The sequence below is a fragment of the Embiotoca jacksoni genome, unplaced genomic scaffold, assembly GCF_022577435.1.
Source record: "Embiotoca jacksoni isolate LCO1_2020_lvr unplaced genomic scaffold, fEmbJac1.0.p SCAF_17, whole genome shotgun sequence".
Lineage (NCBI taxonomy): Eukaryota > Metazoa > Chordata > Actinopteri > Embiotocidae > Embiotoca > Embiotoca jacksoni.
The window spans coordinates 6,323,686-6,342,826 of record NW_027185307.1 but is presented as its reverse complement, the minus strand read 5'-3'; the positions used below and the strand labels follow the sequence as shown (position 1 = coordinate 6,342,826).

Here is a 19,141-nt window from a genome sequence, read left to right as displayed (position 1 = left end):
AAGGGAAAGATAAGATAATATATATTTTTAATAATTAAAAAAATTGGAACTTTATTAATAAAAGAACTTAATTATAATGATTTCATTTTTTCCCCCCCAAACTAAGCACCTACTTGAGGCTACAAATCAGTTTTCTGCACACAAAGTATAGAGTTTTATCCCAGTGTTGTTTGGAAACCTGTTTTGATTTAATAAAGTTTATATCCACGTTGAACCCATAAGTTCCTTGCCTCCGTGGATTCCTTACAATCACAGATCCACTCGGTGATGAGCCAGCTGCTATAAATTGATGCATATGTACACTTGCAGACCGCTTGGCCACTAGCCCAGTGGGCAGATGTTGTACAGTCAACCATTAACGTCTCACGCATGGCCAAAGTGGTTGATTCATGTATATAAACTGCACATTTGTCTTATTCTGACTTGCCTGCAGTCAATGGGGAGTCCTGTGATGCTGCTCTTGGCCAGTCGTCTGCTCCAGGAAGTGATGTGCCGCCCCCTGCAGATGACCGTGAGGACTGCAATCGAGATGCTGCCCTGCCAGACTCTGACACAGCATCAAACAGCACATCCCAGCCCCTGCTGACTTCCACACCTTCTCTGGCCTCCTCTCTTGCTGCTAAACCTGCTGCTGTTCCTGCTGTTCCTCCTGTTCCTGCTGTTCCTGCTGTTCCTCCTGTTCCTCCTGTTCCTGCTGTTCCAGCTGCTCCTGCTGCTCCTGCTGTGGCGGCGGCTGCTGCTGCTGCTGCTTCCTCCTCATCCACCTCTCCAACCCAGGGGGCCACCACCGTCACAACGTCCTCATCATCATCTCCCTGCCCGGCACCGGGAGAAGCAAATGCTTCAGGAGCTGGAGATAGCGGCAGCAGTAGTAGCAGTGCAACTGTAGCTACAGACGGGGCGAAGCCCAGGCAGCAGGCCTCCAACGCTGGAGCCTCAGATCCTCTACCACCCGGGTAAAAAACACTTCCAGCTGCTCCTGTGCATTCCTCAACTCTTTAACGTGACTATATCTTTTTCAAAGCTGTTATTACACCAAGAGGTGTTTACCTTAAAATGATACTCCAGCCAAAATCTATATTATGGGTATCAACAGCGAAACACCCATATTTCACAATAATAGAGCACCTTTGCTTGCACAATCCTCTGAAACCTAATCCAGCTTATTGTAAATGATTGTTGCTTCCAGGTGGGAGCAGAGAAAAGACCCTCATGGGAGAACATACTACGTCGACCACAACACCAGAACTACTACCTGGGAACGACCGCAGCCGCTGCCACCAGGGTGACAACATCTCTTTCACTTACTCTCTGTCAGCTACCAGGTCCTTCTGTCTGACCCACGTGTTCTTACACCCTGTTTACACCTGATGCCTTTCAACCACGTCTGTAGATTAAGACATATTTAGGCAACTAATATTCTATAATTAAGTGTCCTGGTGTATGAAAAGAATGGGGCACTTTCTCCTCCAAGTCAGTTATTGACTACATCAGGACACTTCGTGGTATTTTACTTCCACTCATGTCAAGGATACTTAAAATAGAAATGAAGGTAATTTACGTGAGAATTGTTGCTTTGTCCGGTTATTATATACAAGAGAGACAATCTTACATTTTAGTGACGTTACTTCCTGTCCCATTTCCTTCGTTGTGCCAGCTGGGAGCGTCGTGTGGATGACCGGGGTAGGATCTATTACGTGGACCACAACACCCGCACGACCACGTGGCAGCGTCCCACCATGGAGTCAGTGCGCAACTTTGAGCAGTGGCAGAGCCAACGCAGCCAGCTGCAGGGAGCTATGCACCAGTTTAACCAGAGATACCTCTACTCTGTAAGACAACCGTCACCACACCCATTATCTCCTTTTAACCTCCTTTTTATTTATACTATTCTTTATTTATTTAGTTTTACACCTGGGAATTTAGTATTCAATTGTCCTGCTTAATAACACAGCTTTTCTGTGGAATACCACCCTCATAATACATAATATAATCATTTCCCACTTTAATGATCACTGGTATAGTATTTTTCCCATTTAAAAGGCAGGCCACTAATGCATCAAGAAATTGCAATATGGCCAGCTTTTAGTTTTTATTAGGTCTTTGTGGTTTAAAGTGTACATTTAACTCGAACCATAAGTGTCTGAAAGTGCCTTCAGGGTACTATAAAAAAACCAACCAGAAAACATTCGTGTGTTTGACTGAAACCAATGAAATAAAATAGGAAGGAAACTGCATATAATATAAACACAAAAACACAGCTTTGATAAATGTGATGCCTAAGTCAAGCACGTTTCAAGTCTTCGTAAGATGACTTGCATACTATAATGAATCGAGTAGAGACCAGTGGTTAAAATAAAGGAAATATATTCAAAATACTGCAGCGTGCTGTAAAAACTAAAAGCAGTAATCTAAGGAAAAGATTAAATCATCAGTAAATGGTGTTATCCTGAATTTTATTTTCTCCACTTTGCAAACTGACTGTCATCGTGATGAGCTTAGACATCACAGGACCAGCTGCTGGTGGTCACTGTCCCTAACATCCTTCATTTAATGAACACCAGCTCGTTCTCTGGGTACCTTTGTTGTAACCACACTCACTCATTACACTGTTTGTCACGTAGATCGGCTCATTTAGCCCAAAGGTGAGAACAAGTACTTTAAAATATGCACAGCCCAGTTTCTGCCCCCGTCGGGTTACCTGAGTCTTTGATCTGATCTGTGATGTCATCTTCACTGACGATGATTAACTCACAGCACAAATACAAAGACTGGCATCTGTGAAGTATTGAGCAGTAACCAGCCACAGATCTCACCTCCCAGCAACACTTTAAACAGAAGACATTTCTGGATTATTTTCTGTTCCTTTTTTTGGATTATATATTTTACTTATTTTTGGGGGGGTATTTTGAATATTTCTGTCCTGGCGTTTTCTAAAATTAATATATCTGTTCATCTGCCGTTTGCAGGCATCCATGATGTCTGCTGAGAACGACCCTCTCGGCCCGCTACCTCCTGGTTGGGGTGAGTTCACGGCCTTTCTTTTAAATACTGTTCTCACTTTCACGTGTCAGTATGAAACCTCCTTAAAATGGTAAATGAGTGTAAATCAGCAGTTTACAGAAATGTATTGAGAAACAGAAGTTTAAGGCACTAAAAGTAAAGGGAAGATGCTTTTAGAAATAACACCATGAATAGTTTTTGTTTATTAATCAACTAGATGAAGTGAACAGAACCGAAATCCCCTTTTACCTTTAAAACAGCAGCAGTTCTCTTGTTATTGAAGTCAGCTGGCAGGTTGGTGGTTCCCTCTCCTCCCTGAGGAGGCGTCCTGCACGTCCTGGTTCTTCTTGATGCTACAAACCGTTCTGTTCGACTCTGGCTGGATGTTTTGGGGTCTTTTAACATGTTGCAGGATGAATGTGGGACCAATCAGCTGCCTTCGTGATGCTGTCGTGTACCAGATAATAAACTCGAAATCCAATCTGCCTGAAACTTTGGCACAGTACTTATTTTCACACCAAATGTTTGGTGATACGGTTTAGATTGTAATTATTAACACAACAAACCGGACTGTTGGCTCTCCTCTCTCCCTCCTCTCCTCTCTTTCTCCTCTCTCTCTCTCCTTCCTCTCTCCTCTCACTCTCCTCTCTCCTCTCTTTCTCCTCTCACTCTCCTCTCTTTCTCCTCTCCTCTCCTCTCCTCTCCTCTCCTCTCCTCTCCTCTCCTCTCCTCTCCTCTCCTCTCTCCTCTCTCCTTCCTCTCCTCTTTCCTTCCTCCTCTCTCCTCCTCTCCTCCTCTCCTCTCTCCTTCCTCTTCTCTCTTCTCTCTCCCACAGCTGACAGCTTGTTGAACACATCTGTGTTTACAGCATGAATCAGCCTCTCTGACAGTCTGTGTTGTTGCCGTGGCGTTCAGTCTGTCTACGAAGATCTAGATTGATGACTTTGTTTGTTTTTTTATCAACTTTAGAGAGACGTGTGGACTCCAATGACCGAGTGTACTTTGTCAACCACAACACCAAGACGACCCAGTGGGAAGACCCGCGGACCCAAGGGTGAGCTCAGACCACAGCCGAGAGCTGAATCACTCAGCCTGTATCAGCTTGTATAAAGCAGGCAAGCAAGCAATTTGATTTGTGCAGCAAAAGAAGGTATATGCATATATAAGATACAATAAATTATATTTTTTAAACAGTGCAAGGTCCATAAAATAGTAAAAGTATATTTTGCATAGACAGCCAGTACATGGACTGTATGGAGTAACATGGGGAACCTTTAGTTAGAATTTATAGTTAAGAATCTTTTTCTAAAGGTGAAAAGTCATCTAGAAGTTTGAGAAACTTTTCCTGAGGTTCTCTGAGTGACTACAAATACGGCGAGTAAAATCACCAAACTTTTGTCACAACATAATTTTTTTTTTTCTGCTTATACCTCAACCAGTTTTAAAACGTTCTCACTTCTAACATAATCGTTGAGCTTCCCCAGAATGTTCACAAATGACATATTATACGTACATTTGGCTGAAATTGGAGTCTGCCTTCTGTTGATGGATGCAGATTCCTCCTGTGGCCCTTCAGCTGTCTGCACAATTACATTCAGAAGGTTTCTCTGTCATATTCTCTCTCGCTTTTGATTTGTCAAAAGGTAGATCAGCCACGAGAGGTACATTGTCATTAATATCCAGGTCTGAACCACTGAGCTCACTATGCACCACTTGTTCCGTGACCCTGGTCAGTAGCCATATAAAGCTTTCCTAAAACAAACAGTATTTCTTTCGCTCAGCATCCAGCAGGTTATGATTTTACGATGACGCATCAACCATCGTCATCAAAGTCATTTTTACCGAACTTCTCCATCGGTAGCAGAAAACCAATTATCTCAACATTTCCATTTTTCAGTCACGATTGTTGGATCTGTTTCTGAAAGCCGCAGTGAGAGCGTGTAGCAGCCTGTTGCATTTAGAACCACGTCATCATAAAACCTTGATGGAGTGTAACTGATGTTTGCATACGACCCCAAACTTCCCAAAACAACTAAAAAGTACATTTAGGGCAGTACATACTGTACCAGGAAGCAGTTAAAAGATTTCAGTTGTTCTCCCGGGACCGGATTTCCATGTTCAGTTATCAGTTCATTATTGTAATTGGTTGATATGTGTGTGTGTGTGTGTGTGTGTGTGTGTGTGTGTGTGTGTGTGTGTGTGTGTGTGTGTGTGTGCTCTGCAGGCTGCAGAACGAGGATCCCCTGCCTGAAGGTTGGGAGATCCGCTACACAAGGGAAGGCGTTCGCTACTTCGTGGATCACAACACTCGAACCACCACGTTCAGCGACCCGCGCACTGGAAAGTCCTCTGTGTAAGACAGCGTTTCAAAATCCTTGACTTGTTCATGTGCTCTACGTTACATTTCATTAACCTGAACCAGAGGCTGTAATTTGTCGAGAGCTACTGCTTAATTTAAGAGAAGACGTTTACTGGGGCCAGATGGAGTCATTTTGTGCTTTAATTTAGCCAATATACGTAAAGCTGTAAGCAGCTACCAAAAAAATCTTTACATGCTGTTGCAGAAGAAAACGTTTCCCTCTGGTAGTTAATCTTTGGGTTGTATTTCATGTCGGCCCCTTCAGGGAATTTTATTATTATTCTGGGAACTCTGGACATTTTTCCGAACGTTAACTTTATGGGAAGATATCAAAGCACATTTTAAATGCACAGCCGACACGGTTTCATCTCCACGTGAATGCTGGAGATCCAACGTTTCACTTCCACAGAAGAAAAAAAAAAAAAGAAGCTTCTTTTCCGTTGCGTCTGTTATTTCCTACTTCTTTTGCTCTTTCAGCACCAAAGGCCCTCAGATCGCATACGAGCGCAGCTTCCGATGGAAACTCGCCCATTTCCGCTACCTGTGCCAGGTAGGTGCTTTCTCTCTTTTCACCCACTCACTCGCTTCCTTGCTCTCACTCGGTCTCTCACTCATCCTAATCCCCTGCAATACATGTTGTCTCGTCCTCCCTCAGTCTAACGCCCTCCCGAGCCATGTGAAGATCACCGTCTCCAGACAGACGCTGTTTGAAGACTCCTTTCAGCAGGTAAGAGGGTCTGAACTGATGTTTACAGCACGAACGGTAAAACATTTTAAGTGCAGTCGTACGTTACAGCCCACACGCACGGTTCATCTCGTAGTTTTCCTCGACTGTGTCGTTTATTGATATTGATATTGATATTGTGTGTGTTTGATGCATCTTTTTTAGATTATGGCCCTGAAGCCTTACGACCTGAGGAGGAGACTGTACGTCATCTTCAGAGGCGAGGAGGGTCTAGACTACGGCGGCTTAGCGCGGTAATAAAGACATTCAAGATAATATAATGTGACTTTTAAACCTCTTAAAACACATTTCTGGGCTTTTCCCAAGGTTTGTAAAGTGCTTAGGTGCTGTACATATTCCCACATACACTATTATTTTCCTCCTCTCTCTCTCTTGTATTCTGTCTTTTCATCCCTCGCCTCTTTTTTTCCCAGAGAGTGGTTCTTCTTGTTGTCCCATGAAGTGCTGAACCCCATGTACTGTCTGTTTGAGTACGCTGGCAAGAGCAACTACTGTCTGCAGATCAACCCGGCGTCGGCCATCAACCCGGACCACCTCTCCTACTTCTGCTTCATCGGCCGCTTCATTGCAATGGCACGTTGACCTGCTGGTCACACACACACACACACACGCACACACACACACACACACACACACACACACACACACACACGCACACACACACACACACACACACCATCAGAACCGTCATGGCCTCAACAACACAGTGCTTTTCACATGTTGTTCAACCACCTCAGAAATCAAAAGTGATTATGCTGAGCTGCAGTTGGTTAATCCCCCCCCCCCCCACCCCCTTTATTTATTTTATTTATTTATTTATTTTGTCAGCTCCCTAAAGTTAGAGCAATGGGAAGCTGTCTGGGTGAACTATACTGAACACCAACACAAACAAAAGAAGGGAAATCATCTCCAGCTGTCTCAAATCAGGCTGACTACAATAAGAAACCATCTATTATGAAATAAGCCAAAACAAATATTATGTTCGAAATAAAACATACTGACACCAAATGTTCTCAAGCACACACACATACTGATATTCACTTACTTGTATTAGATATGTGTTTGCTGAGAAGATTCACTCGAGCATGTGGAACAATATGTTTGAGGTTATTTTGTTATACAAGCGAAGTGAGTCTCTGCACGATCTGTATGTCTTCATACTTTCAGCTCGACCAGCGCAGTAAAATAAAATTGTCTCTTAATTTTTCTCTGCAGGCACTTTTCCATGGCAAGTTCATCGACACAGGCTTCTCTCTGCCTTTCTACAAACGCATGCTGAACAAGAAGCTCATACTCAAAGATCTGGAGTCCATCGACCCTGAGTTTTACAACTCACTCATATGGATCAGGTAATTGTCCACGTGACCTTCAATATTGACGTGTGTATGCATGGCTGGAAAATTAACATATTTTAAGTGTGTTTGCAGAATTTTATTTGAGTGATTTGACACTTCTAAAATTCACTGCACTTTATGATTGATGGAACCTTTGATTAAAGAGCCATTATGTGCATTTTTAATTGAATTATTTCGTGGGTTTCCACGTTTTTCACTTTCCTTCAATTCTCAAAATCTTTTGACTCCAACTGTTGTCACTTTATGCAGTTTAAACAAACTCTTGTGTATGCACACTTTAGGTCTGATTTATTATTATGTAACCGAGAGCGCAGAGATCACCTGAAAAGGTGGATCTACCTAAAAATAAGACGTAACAACCACAGAATTTCTTGAGCTATTTGTGATTTAATAAAGATGGAAAAAGTCACATCAGTCCACGCAACTTCACATTTACAACCCCGACTTCCTTTTTATCAAGTCTGTGTGAACCCGAAACAGACTAGAACCAAAGAAACGATTATAGTCCAATAACTAAACTAAAGTTTATAGCATATTTTGGTGTGTTCAACACCAATGTAGAAATTATATGTAGAACCAGACTGAGTCATGTCGAGGAACACGACATCCAACACGAAGTAAACATCACATGTCAGGAGTGTCAGGTAAAATGTTCGGAGGGAGGACTGTGGATTGAGAAACGTCGGGGCCTCAACAACCCACATAAGAAATAAGAAACGTTGATTGAAGACGTTGCACAATAATTGTAAACGAAGAGTTCAAACATCCTTCCAGGAAACTTCACGTAAATAAACACAGACTTCACAACGATTTCATTTCTTTGCTTTTGTAAAAATGGACCGTTCCCACTGTCATTGTGTGACAGCAGCACTCTGATCTCTCCTCAGGGACAACAACATCGAGGAGTGCGGTCTGGAGATGTTCTTCTCCGTGGACATGGAGATCCTGGGGAAGATCACTTCTCACGACCTCAAGCCCGACGGCACCAACGTCCTGGTCACCGAGGAGAACAAGGAGGAGTACATCAGGTTCGGCACGACGAGAACAAAATGGAGTCTCTAAATGCGTTTCTGACTCATTTATTTGCCAAAACAATAACGATGTGTGTGTGCGCTCTGTGGCTCAGTCTGATGGCAGAGTGGCGGTTCTCCCGGGGGGTCGAAGGTCAGACCAAAGCTTTCCTGGATGGCTTCAATGAGGTGGTTCCTCTTCAGTGGCTCCAGTACTTTGATGAAAAAGAGCTGGAGGTGAGCAACACTTCACCTCTATTGAGAGCTTTAATGACTTCTGCTGTCTCATCTGTCTCGCGTCTTTCAATCTAATACTAATAACAACATCATTGCTTTCCTGACTTAATGGAACTTTTAATTTATTTATTCAATCTTGTTAATTAAACCTTCCTAATTACAAAATGTGTAGAAAGCCATTATTTTCTGTCTTGCCTCTCCTGTCTCTACTTGTATGTGTGTGTGTGTGTGTGTGTGTGTGTGTGTGTGTGTGTGTTCACTGTGTGTGTGTTTGATGTGTGTTCACTGTGTGTGTTTGATGTGTGTTTGATGCAGGTGATGCTGTGCGGCATGCAGGAGGTCGACCTGCAGGACTGGCAGAGGAACACGGTGTATCGTCACTACACCAGGAACAGCAAACAGATCATCTGGTTCTGGCAGGTAAAGTCCTGTAGTCACGTATTATTGCATGTTTCTATTTTGCTGACACTCTTCAAACAGTTCAGTTTGTGTTTCTGCTGTTTTCTGACAACGTTAACAGACCACATTTCTCGTGTGTTCATGTTTTCAATATTGATTTCAAATTGGTCGAATCATTAGACTTGATTAGCCTCTGTTACTGTTACGCTACGTGAAGTTTGGTTGGTTGGAGCCTTTCTATCTCAAAGTAGCAGTGAAGTGAGGTTTTTATGAAACAAACACTGCAGAATTACCAGGTTATATATGTGTAGAGTTCATTCGTGTCCTCGTGTGTCTAATAATGTTGTAATATTATGCATGTTTGTGAATAAACAGTCTTGTCTGATCAGTAGTGTTGTGAGTGATGTGTGTGTTTGCTGTCACCTCCTCCCCTGCAGCTGGTGAAAGAAGTGGACAACGAAGTGCGACTACGGCTCATGCAGTTCGTCACGGGAACCTGCAGGCTTCCTCTGGGCGGCTTCGCTGAACTCATGGGTCAGTGTGACGGACAGATTCCCACCAGGACAGACAGACTCCCACCAGGACAGACAGACTCCCACCAGGACAGACAGACTCCCACCAGGACGGACACGTTAACTGCACAATCGTTCACGCAGCAAGAGACGCGCTGTATGTGTAATGTAATTCTGTTACCGTCATCTCAACACTCATCTTCTTCTGCTTTGCAGGGAGTAACGGGCCCCAGAAGTTCTGCATTGAGAAGGTGGGGAAGGACACGTGGCTCCCTCGGAGCCACACATGGTGAGATCTGACATTTATTCTTCTTCCACAGAGAGAATTTCACTCCGATGTTTCATTATTTCAAAATGTACACAGCTTAGTATTCAAGTATGATTCACATGAATAATAATGACCGGAGTTGATGGCATTACACGGGATAACGGTAACTAATAATATGAACTTATGATAATAACGTTGATCTTAGTTTACTGACTTGATGTTTTGGACTGACTTCAGGATCACTTTTGCAGAAGTTGTTTATGAGAAAAGTACATCACAGCACCCACAATTTATTAAAAAACAAACCACAATCTAAGACTGTAGGAAAGGAAAGACCTGAAGTTTTTCTGGAGTTCGCTTTATATGTGGTGGATACAAACTGACTGCTGCTCCTCTGTGGGAAGTCCTGACCCGAGACGAACCCGGCCTGTCCCAGATGACCCGAGAGGTCCAGACAGTTCATAGCAGATCAAAGATGTGTTTTGGCCTCACAGTTGTATATTAAGGTCAATTCTTTGGCCAATGGGACGTCAGTGTAAAGGGGAGAGACTTTTTATTAATCAGAAGAGACCCGGTGATGGAGCCTTGGGGAACTCCACCTCCACCTCGTGATGATTTATATCATTTTTGAGTTGCACAAAGTAGTCCCTGATGTTTAAATAGGATTCATAAACCAAAGGTCCCAACTGCTGCCTGTCAGAAAGTCGTACATAGTTTTTCCATGTGTAGGAAACTGTACTGAATACAACAAATAAAACGGATCACAGATGTCCTTCATGACCTCAGAGCATCTTCAGTGTTTTCATTTATCCACCCATTTTTCACTACAATGTAGTTATTGCTTATTCAATGTTTTTTAGTCTTTTGTTTCGTTTGTCCATTTCTCCCTTTTCTTTTAGTTATAACTGCTTGGTCTTGTTTGTCGGTTTAATTATTAAATAGTATTTCTGTCGTTTCAGTTTCAACCGTCTGGACTTGCCTCCTTACAAAAGTTTTGAGCAGCTAAAAGAGAAGCTGCTCTTCGCCATCGAGGAAACTGAAGGATTTGGCCAAGAATAGAGGAATGACGTCCTCTGGAAATATTCCTCCCTCTCCCATCGCTGTTTATTCAGCCAAGAAAAACAAAGTAAAAACAAAAATTGCACAAGATAACCACCAATGTATATAAGCTATTTTGTCATTTTAAACCAAATCCTAATTTGCAGCATCATTTTTGCCGCAATCCCGTTCCCCAGCCCTTACATATATATTATATAAAACCCCATCATGAAATATGCAAGCATTTCAGCTCCTGTTTAAAAATGGAAATCATCAATATATTTTTTAATTTCCTCCCCACGGCTGACTGGCTTTTTAAAAGAGACTGAAAGTGTTTTTGAGAGGATTTTTATAGTTGAAGCGCAATCTTCTTTTAAAGCTCTAGTTCTATAGAGCTATTAAAAGGCAAAACTAGAGTATTGGGGTCTGGTGCCTGAACTTTTTTTTTTTTTTTTCCTTTTTGACCCTTAGTAATTTTGCAATTTTTGCGCGCTTGCATGCTGCCTATGAAGACGAGAAGACTGCTGTGACCACCCGCCACCACCACGCACACGCAGACATTTTAGCATGGATCACTCTGTCTGAAGGAGCCGCCACCACCACCATCATCATCATCATCATCATCATCATCATCATCAAAAAAGGTTGGACTGATCTGAAGCGCAGAACTCGGTTAGAGATTCTGGACATCAGCCCCGAGAGAGAGAGAGACAGAGAGTGTGTGTGTGTGTGTGTGAGAGAGATGGTGCCCCCCCCCCCCATGGTTCACAGCTCTGAGGTTTAATGCCAGAGATGTAGAGGACTTGTTCCAGGCTTGTTGCAGCCTTCTGACACACTGTGAAGAGAGAAGGGCTTTAGGTGGTAAACACTCTCTCACTCACTGAAGTGCTATTTGGACAATTGCTGCAAAAAAACAAAAAACAAAAGAGATTCTGTGGCTCAGTTTTTTTTTTTTGTCGTTGTTGTTTTTTTGTTGTGCGAGTTCTCGGCTGACTTCCCGTTGCCTCTCTCTCGAGTTTCTGATCTCGGACTGTAACGCGTCTCCCGTCGAGCACGAGGTGTTTTTCTACCTTCAGAACATACAACTCGCGTTTGATTCAAGCCTTCAGCTCAAGTTGTCACCGCCGACATAAACGTCACAAGAACTCGATGCACACCGAATGAGATCCCAGATTCTGCCTGTGAAAATCAAGTGATGGATGTATGTTGTTGGAAGAAGGTCCAAAGGACGTCTCATCGGGTACAAAAAAAAAGATCTCAAATTTCATGTCCACAGAGACTTCAAAACAACGTAATGCAAACACACAAATATGGAAATCCAGGCGCCAGCGCTCAGCTGTCTTTCCCCGAGAACCCACATTTACACCGACTTCCTCCACGTTGAGTCTCATTCTGGAGTTCAGAGTTGAGATCTGTTTCGTTTTAACATCAGAAACTGAAGATAACGGCAGCCGGAGGCCCGCGGGCGCTCTGACAGCAACCAGCCCGGTGACGCGCCGCTTCGCTCTCCGTTGTGCTTTATTCTCTTTGCACCTCCACTTCCCCTCCTCGTCCTCTTTCTCCTGAAAATGCTTCCGGGGAAATGTGCTTTTTGTTTTTCCAACTGTCACGTCTTGATTCCATGATAACTCTGGTGCTTATTCTTTAAGTCGGAGGTCTGAAACTGGAGGAGGAAAAAAAGAAAAAAAACCACACCGACAGTGTCAGGCCGTCTCTCCTTGTTTTCTCTGGCATTGTGCTTTTTTTTTTTTTTTTTTTTTTCAGACCACTGCTTTACACTTTCTCGGAGGAGCTTATGATCAGTTATGAGTCATGTATATAACACGTATTCAGCGGGGGTGGGGGGGCAGTATGAAGAGAAACCTTTACTGTAGCAAAAGAAGCCAACTTTCGAGAGACGTCAAAACTGCATAACTCTGTGCTTCCTTTTGAACAGAAACCTGTAATCAAAGAAAATAAGCTGTGTATGTGAATATTCATTGTATAAAGATAATGACAGTAAATGAAGTACTTAAATATTATAATTAATTACACAGAGCCGCCGCTCCATTGATGGAAATCTGTGATGCCTTTGTTCTTATCAGAGATAGACGGGACGTTTCAGGTCGCCTCGGTCGCAGCCGGTAACTACATGAAGTTTCACGTGGAGAGTCGCAACCCGCGCGCCACTCTCCGTCCGATCAGTGTGTGTTCGTGCAGCGGGGGCACGTGACTGCGGTTTAGGCCATCTGAAACGCACCCGCACTGTAACATATCGCGTGTAGATACACACTGTAAACACCAACGACACTGTACAGAATGCCCCTTTACTGGAGACGATGTGTATAGAAGATTCATTTTTAATCTGCTTTCACCCATTTTAAATGGAGGGAGATGGATTTACGAGATACAAATAAATACGTGAATAAACCCCCTCATTGGCTCGCTCTTCTTTTCTCCGGTGGTGTGCGACTTTGCTCCTAAAGGGCAAATGCAACCGCTTTGGGTTTCTCCTTTTTGTTTTGGTTTAGTTGGGGTCTTCAGCTAATACATAAATCAAACTACACCTCTTTTGTTGTTGTTGTTGTTGCCGCCAACAGGAGCTGCTGCTGTTCTCAGGAATGTGTTAAAACACTATTAATCACGAGAGCAGTCGGTGAGTCGCAACCTGTCGTGTCGTAATGCGACAGTGACGTCACAACACAGCGGGCAGGTCATCCCGCTGCTGCTGCAGCTGATGTACCGTTTATACCGCCATACACAGATTTAACTCTGCAGAGCACCTCCCGTGTTCAGGGTGGATCATCTTCACTTTTTTTTTATTTTTTTATTGCTGGAATGAAAGTCTGTAGTTCAGTTAAAATGCACACGGTTGAAAAAAATCAAATAAAACACGTGCTAGTGATTGAATCGTTGGTTAGATACATTTACAGTTTTCTGAATAAACGCTAAGATTAAAATACTGCAACATCAAAATTAGAAAACTAGATGATTGACATTCCTCTGTTATCTCTTGTAGGCGTGTGATTTGTGCGCGTGTGCAACGCCGCTGTATTATTCATAATTACAAACATCTCATTAATAAAACATCTGGTTAGCAGCTGTTAACAGTCCCGAAGTCCTGAAAGGCCTCATTGTGTCAGTCGGAGGTGAGAAGAGCTTCATCCTAGTTTCTTCAAGAGGTCCGCAGCTTCTTTATGGACCTGCAGAGGAACAGATAGGACGTTCACATCAGAGCGTGCAACATCGTTCCCATCAGTGTTCAACTGTTTTACATTAGAAACAACAACAACAACAACACGGTAAACATCCAGTTTGTACCTCCTTGTCCTCCAGGGTGTGAGCAGGGTACTCCTTGGCTCTGGTCAGCCACAGCGCTGCTCTCTGCTGGTCTTTCAGGCCCATGTAGGTCTTCCCGAGCATCAGCAGGTTCTTACTGTAGAAGTTTGGGTCGACTGGAAGAAATAAAGCAGACAACAAGGTTTTGAAGGTCTTTTTTTTTTTTTTAAGGTATCTGAGGCTGAGTCAGCAGTTCTCGGTGAGTCGTGTTGTACCTTCTTCCGCTTTCAGGAAGAACTGCAGCGCCTGAAGGAGGCCAGAAAACACAACCCTCAACATTTATACAGATGTTTAACTGTGAATAATAAAAGCAGAGTGACTGGTTTCCTGTCAGCTGTGAAGCAGTTGGTAAGAAGACGGAGCTTTTCTCACCTCTTCGTATGTGGACATCGGCGGTGATGAGAAAATTACAGCCGCCACTTTGCGCTGATACCACGGCAGCTCCGCAAAAGCAAAGCACCTAAAGGAGATTAAAATAAATAACCCGAAGCTCCCAACTGCTGCGTGTCTGTGGGATAATTTCCATCTTTCGGTTGTTTGATCCAAATTGAAATATTACAGGAACTCACGAGACGGATTGCTTTGAAACTGGAGCGCGACCGATACCGGATTAATACCGATATTAGAGTCCAGAAATTATGATATCGATATACGAGTGCACGGAAACTGTAAACTTCACAGGGAATTTAATCATTAAAAATAATTGACCTCGAGCTTCTGTTTCAGCAAAAAAAAAAAAAAAAAGTTTTCATATCGGCCGTCAGATTGATACCGATGTTTCTGTGATGTGATAATATCGGCAAATCTGCACTTTGTGTGCAGTGCTGAAGTTTTGTGGCAGTATTCCTACTTTATTGTGGCAAAATGCATCGACAAGAAGACAAAACTATTTCTCCCTCTTAGAGGAGCATATGATAGAAATTTGAACCTTTAAATCTCACGCAATTTAGTTTTTACAGTTTCTTTCCAGCTGCTTTAAATCCAATTTTCTTTGAACCTTCAGGCCTCACGGACGAACCGGAGCGTTATTTCTGACTGCCAGCAGAAGTCTTACCTTTCTTCCATCTTTACTTCCTGGACTCCTGGACCTGTGTGAAAGTCTGAACAGAATTATTTACGGTACAAAGACTCACCAGAAACCCAAAATGTGCAACGAAGTGGCGTCTTTAGGATTGAGCTCGATGGCTCTCTGGGAAAGAGCAACAAGTTTCACATCAGTTAAATGAGACAGGATGACGATGATGATGATGAAGATGATGATGGCTATCTAAATGTTCTCACCTCCAGATGCTCCCTGATGATGTACGAATTTCCAATTTTAACTTTGACTCCCTCGTAATCCCCGATATCGCTGAGACACACGGCGAACCACTGTGGAGGAGAACTCGTTCACATCGGACCTCTTGATGATGAAATCCAGCGGCAACAACTCATCGTGAACAAAACCATCACGGCGACGCGCGTGACTTTGTAGGGGACACGAACTAAAACCCGGTGATGGGAGGAGAGTCGGCAGTCTTACTTTGTGCGCTGCGAAACACGCCTCATCTTTCTCCAGCGCCTTCTTCGCGTATTCGAAGGCCTCAAACGTCAGCTGCTTCTTGCGTCCGGCCTCCATGTCGGGCAGCTGGGAGAGGTCGCGCGACGCCCGGGCCAACCGCCACAGGACGTCCGCGTCATCACTGGACGGCAAGAGGAAGAACGTCAACAACGACATAGAGATTCTGCCGGAACACGGCGGTGTGGGCCTAATGAATGATTGAACCGGTCATTTTTGTTCACCTCTGAACTTCAACCCACTCTGTATTCAAGTGTTTGACTCTGGTGCCCCCTGGTGGTCGGATTACAAAACTGTAGTGGGCAATGCGTTCAACCCATTCATTACAACAACAACAATAACAAAAAAAACGAGAATAAAAACATAAACAGCATGATGCCGCGAAATGACTGCGTTGGAAAAGATGTGAAAATAAAACCCTGAAAGGTGAGAACGGATGAGCTCACCTGTCTTTGTACTGCAGCAGCAGCTGGTAGAGTTTCTCTGTCTCTGCACAGCTGTACAGGTAGTCGGCCTGCTCCATGACCTCCTCTGCACAACAAGACACAACAAGACGCCTCTGAACGCCAGACTGAACCTCACACCGGCTCAACAGGTCTCATTTAAACAACACGTATTTGTTGACGACAGCGATATCAAGGAACCAAGTACATAAGAGTTCCTCGATTAGTTCCATTTGATGCTATTTTATTTATTATTTGTCTTCCTTCTCTTTCTTTTTGTCTAATTTGTGATGAGATACGGCACAAGGACGAACAGTGACTGGTGCTTTTTGTATTTACCAGCGTTGGAGTTGGAAAAGCAGCATTTGAATAACATCTATCCGTTAAATGAGGTGGGAAAAAAAAAGGCACAGCCTGTAATCTGCTCTGTATTCTGTGCGTGTTCATTCTTGATGTTGAATAAATTAATCTGTCGTCGTTGGTAACACATTGTACCGCCTAAACATGCCGTGATCTTCTGGTTGAGATCTACTCATCCAGAACCAGGAACAGAAGCTGCTGTCCTTTTGGCAGCTTTGGTTTTACGTCACGTGCTCGTCAGGTTTTAATTTCATGTTTTTTTTGTTGTTTCGTTTTTCCCGGTAAGGTTCAATTCTGTTTTTATCACACATTTTGCCATCCTTATAAGAACCTACAAACTATAAGCATTTATAAAAAGAAAACAAAAAAAAAGGGTCATAACAACAACGTTTGTTTTTTATTTGAACACGGACACAGTTGGACATCTACCTTTCTGTAAGGCGCAGACCACGGCTGAACTCTGCACCCTGCGATAAGCACCATAACCCAGGCAGGAGAGAACCGGCAGCCCCAGCAGGAGGACAGCTCGTCCAGTCTGTGGACAGGAAGAGACACGGACACACATAGAGGAGATGAATGGAAACGACTCAATGAGAAGTGAGTCTGGGCTGCAGACACACATAACACCAGGTTCACCTCACTGTCAGGTCAGTTCACGGGAGATGACTGGACTTGGACTGTTTATTAGGTAAACTGAAAATCAATGAAGTGGTTCAGCCCCCCCCCCCCCCCTCCTCCCCCACTTCAGCATCAGGATGACATGTTAATGCAGCTGCAGTGTTAAAGCCCTCATATACCTATAATGCTGCTGTAGCGAAAACATGTCCTCTTGTGGGATTAATAAAGTAACTATCTATTTATCTATTCTATATTTGTTATATATCTATCTATCTATTCTATATCTATTATCTATCTATCTATTCTATATCTATTATCTATCTATCTATTCTATATCTATTATCTATCTATCTATTCTATATCTATTATCTATTCTATATCTATTATCTATCTATTCTATATCTATTATCTATCTATTCTATATCTATTATCTATCTATTCTGTATCTATTATCTATCTATCTATTCTATATCTATCTATCTATTCTATATCTATTGTCTCTCTCTCCCTCCCACTCTCTCTCTCTCCCTCTCTGTCTCTCTCTGTCTCTCTCTCTCTCTCTCTTTGTCTCTCCCTCCCTCTGTCTCTCTCTCTCTTTGTCTCTCCCTCCCTCTGTCTCTCTCTCCCTCCCACTCTCTCTCTCTCTGTCTCTCTCTCCCTCCCACTCTCTCTCTCTCCCTCTCTGTCTCTCTCTGTCTCTCTCTTTGTCTCTCCCTCCCTCTGTCTCTCTCTCTCTCTCTCTCCCTATCCATCTCTCTCTCTCTGTCTCTCTCTCCCTCCCACTCTCTCTCTCTCCCTCTCTGTCTCTCTCTGTCTCTCTCTCTTTGTCTCTCCCTCCCTCTCTCTCCCTATCCATCTCTCTCTCTTTGTCTCTCTCTCCCTCTCCATCGCTGTCTCTCTCTCTCTGTCTCTCTCCCTCTCTCCCCCCCCGTCTCTCTATCTATCAATCATCTACCTGTCAATCACACATGATCAGAGTGAATGACGTGCATGATAATAAAACTGTCCACTAAGTGATAACAACCAGACATAGTTACGAGTTATTTACAGTGACGTCAGCAGCAGTCCTTCTTAAAGTGGTCCCGAAGCACCGTCTCGTCCCTCCGAGTCTCACGTGGACTAAAGTCCTGCTCACACACCGCGTCCACAGTGTCCCGGCCATCGTCTCAGAAGTCCACCGAGTCAACGAGCAGGGACAGAAGTGTTGATATACAGTCGGAGCCCGGAGGGAGCATTCAAGAGCACAAAACAAACATGTGACAAAACAAAACAAAAAACTACAAAAGTCAGAGATGATCGAGTTATAGTGTTCCTAAATGAAACATCTTCTTCTGACAGTCCCAAACGAGGTCCAATAAAGATGTATGAGGACTAATGTGCAGTCTATGGCGCCGACACACACACTGATACGCCATTCAGCAGCTTCAGAAACCCCCGACGTCTGTTTATCGGATATAAATCAGGTTTAAAGACACAATAAATGCTCCAGATAGATATCCAACACAATATCCAACAAATGTATGACTGTCTCAGTCAGGTTTTCTGACTAATCAAATTAAATTGTCAGCGTTATATCGCTGTTACGAAGCGCCATTCTTGAATGCACCCCGGAGACGTCGGTGTCCTTTCATATATGCAGTCGAAGAGAAACAACCAAAGCCCGTGAGAGAGTTCCGCCCTAACATTAACTAGTTATTGCACCGTGCGGTCACATACGACGTGTTTTTTTTTTTTTTTTTTTTTTCATTTAATATTTGCGCAAAGTGTTCTAAACGCACCGCGGACGCACTCAGACTGTCAATAACATAACTTTATGATATTATTTATTACGAGTTAACGGTGAAAAGCTTATTTATTTTGAGCCGTTATCTGTCCAGCGCTGAGATCCGGCCCCGCCCACCGCCCCTCCCCTCCCCTC

The 19,141-nt window shown here is 43.4% G+C and overlaps 2 protein-coding genes across 3 annotated transcripts in view; one reads left to right on the top strand and one right to left on the bottom strand.

Moving 5' to 3' along the window:
- LOC138199333 (NEDD4-like E3 ubiquitin-protein ligase WWP1) overlaps positions 1–13,340 on the top strand; it is a 30,055-nt gene extending 16,715 nt beyond the window's left edge. The window contains exons 9-26 of one of the 2 annotated variants that reach the window (XR_011178336.1): positions 434–956; positions 1,190–1,285; positions 1,658–1,832; positions 2,970–3,024; positions 3,973–4,057; positions 5,228–5,356; positions 5,840–5,912; positions 6,018–6,089; positions 6,252–6,340; positions 6,521–6,680; positions 7,323–7,456; positions 8,350–8,490; positions 8,589–8,709; positions 9,025–9,129; positions 9,546–9,642; positions 9,837–9,909; positions 10,848–11,014; positions 11,398–13,340. Coding sequence is in view for 1 of the 2 variants with exons in the window: in XM_069151358.1 (XP_069007459.1) it covers positions 434–956; positions 1,190–1,285; positions 1,658–1,832; positions 2,970–3,024; positions 3,973–4,057; positions 5,228–5,356; positions 5,840–5,912; positions 6,018–6,089; positions 6,252–6,340; positions 6,521–6,680; positions 7,323–7,456; positions 8,350–8,490; positions 8,589–8,709; positions 9,025–9,129; positions 9,546–9,642; positions 9,837–9,909; positions 10,848–10,947 (2,228 nt within the window). In the remaining variant the exon portion in view is untranslated. Of the gene's footprint in view, positions 1–433; positions 957–1,189; positions 1,286–1,657; positions 1,833–2,969; positions 3,025–3,972; positions 4,058–5,227; positions 5,357–5,839; positions 5,913–6,017; positions 6,090–6,251; positions 6,341–6,520; positions 6,681–7,322; positions 7,457–8,349; positions 8,491–8,588; positions 8,710–9,024; positions 9,130–9,545; positions 9,643–9,836; positions 9,910–10,847 lie in introns of both variants that reach the window. The other variant, XM_069151358.1, reaches the window with a different exon arrangement.
- Positions 13,341–13,707: 367 nt separating this feature from the next.
- rmdn1 (regulator of microtubule dynamics 1) lies at positions 13,708–18,754 on the bottom strand. Its single transcript, XM_069151359.1, has 10 exons — positions 18,272–18,754; positions 17,035–17,140; positions 16,249–16,333; positions 15,767–15,926; positions 15,526–15,615; positions 15,378–15,433; positions 14,617–14,704; positions 14,460–14,490; positions 14,227–14,360; positions 13,708–14,108 (listed from the first exon to the last, which is right to left on the bottom strand). The coding sequence occupies exons 1-10, from the start codon at positions 18,383–18,385 to the stop codon at positions 14,067–14,069; spliced, it is 906 nt and encodes a 301-aa protein (XP_069007460.1). The 5' UTR covers positions 18,386–18,754; the 3' UTR covers positions 13,708–14,066.
- Between the last annotated feature and the right edge of the window lie 387 nt (positions 18,755–19,141).

Excerpts from the sequence above, each read along its gene's own strand:
- rmdn1 (XM_069151359.1), bottom strand. The coding sequence starts at position 18,385 with ATGGCCGGGACACTGTGGACGCGGTGTGTGAGCAGGACTTTAGTCCAC. Across the intron at positions 17,141-18,271 it reads GGACTGCTGCTGACGTCACT|ACTGGACGAGCTGTCCTCCT; the intron begins GTAAATAACTCG and ends TCCTGTCCACAG. Across the intron at positions 14,109-14,226 it reads ACACCCTGGAGGACAAGGAG|GTCCATAAAGAAGCTGCGGA; the intron begins GTACAAACTGGA and ends GTTCCTCTGCAG.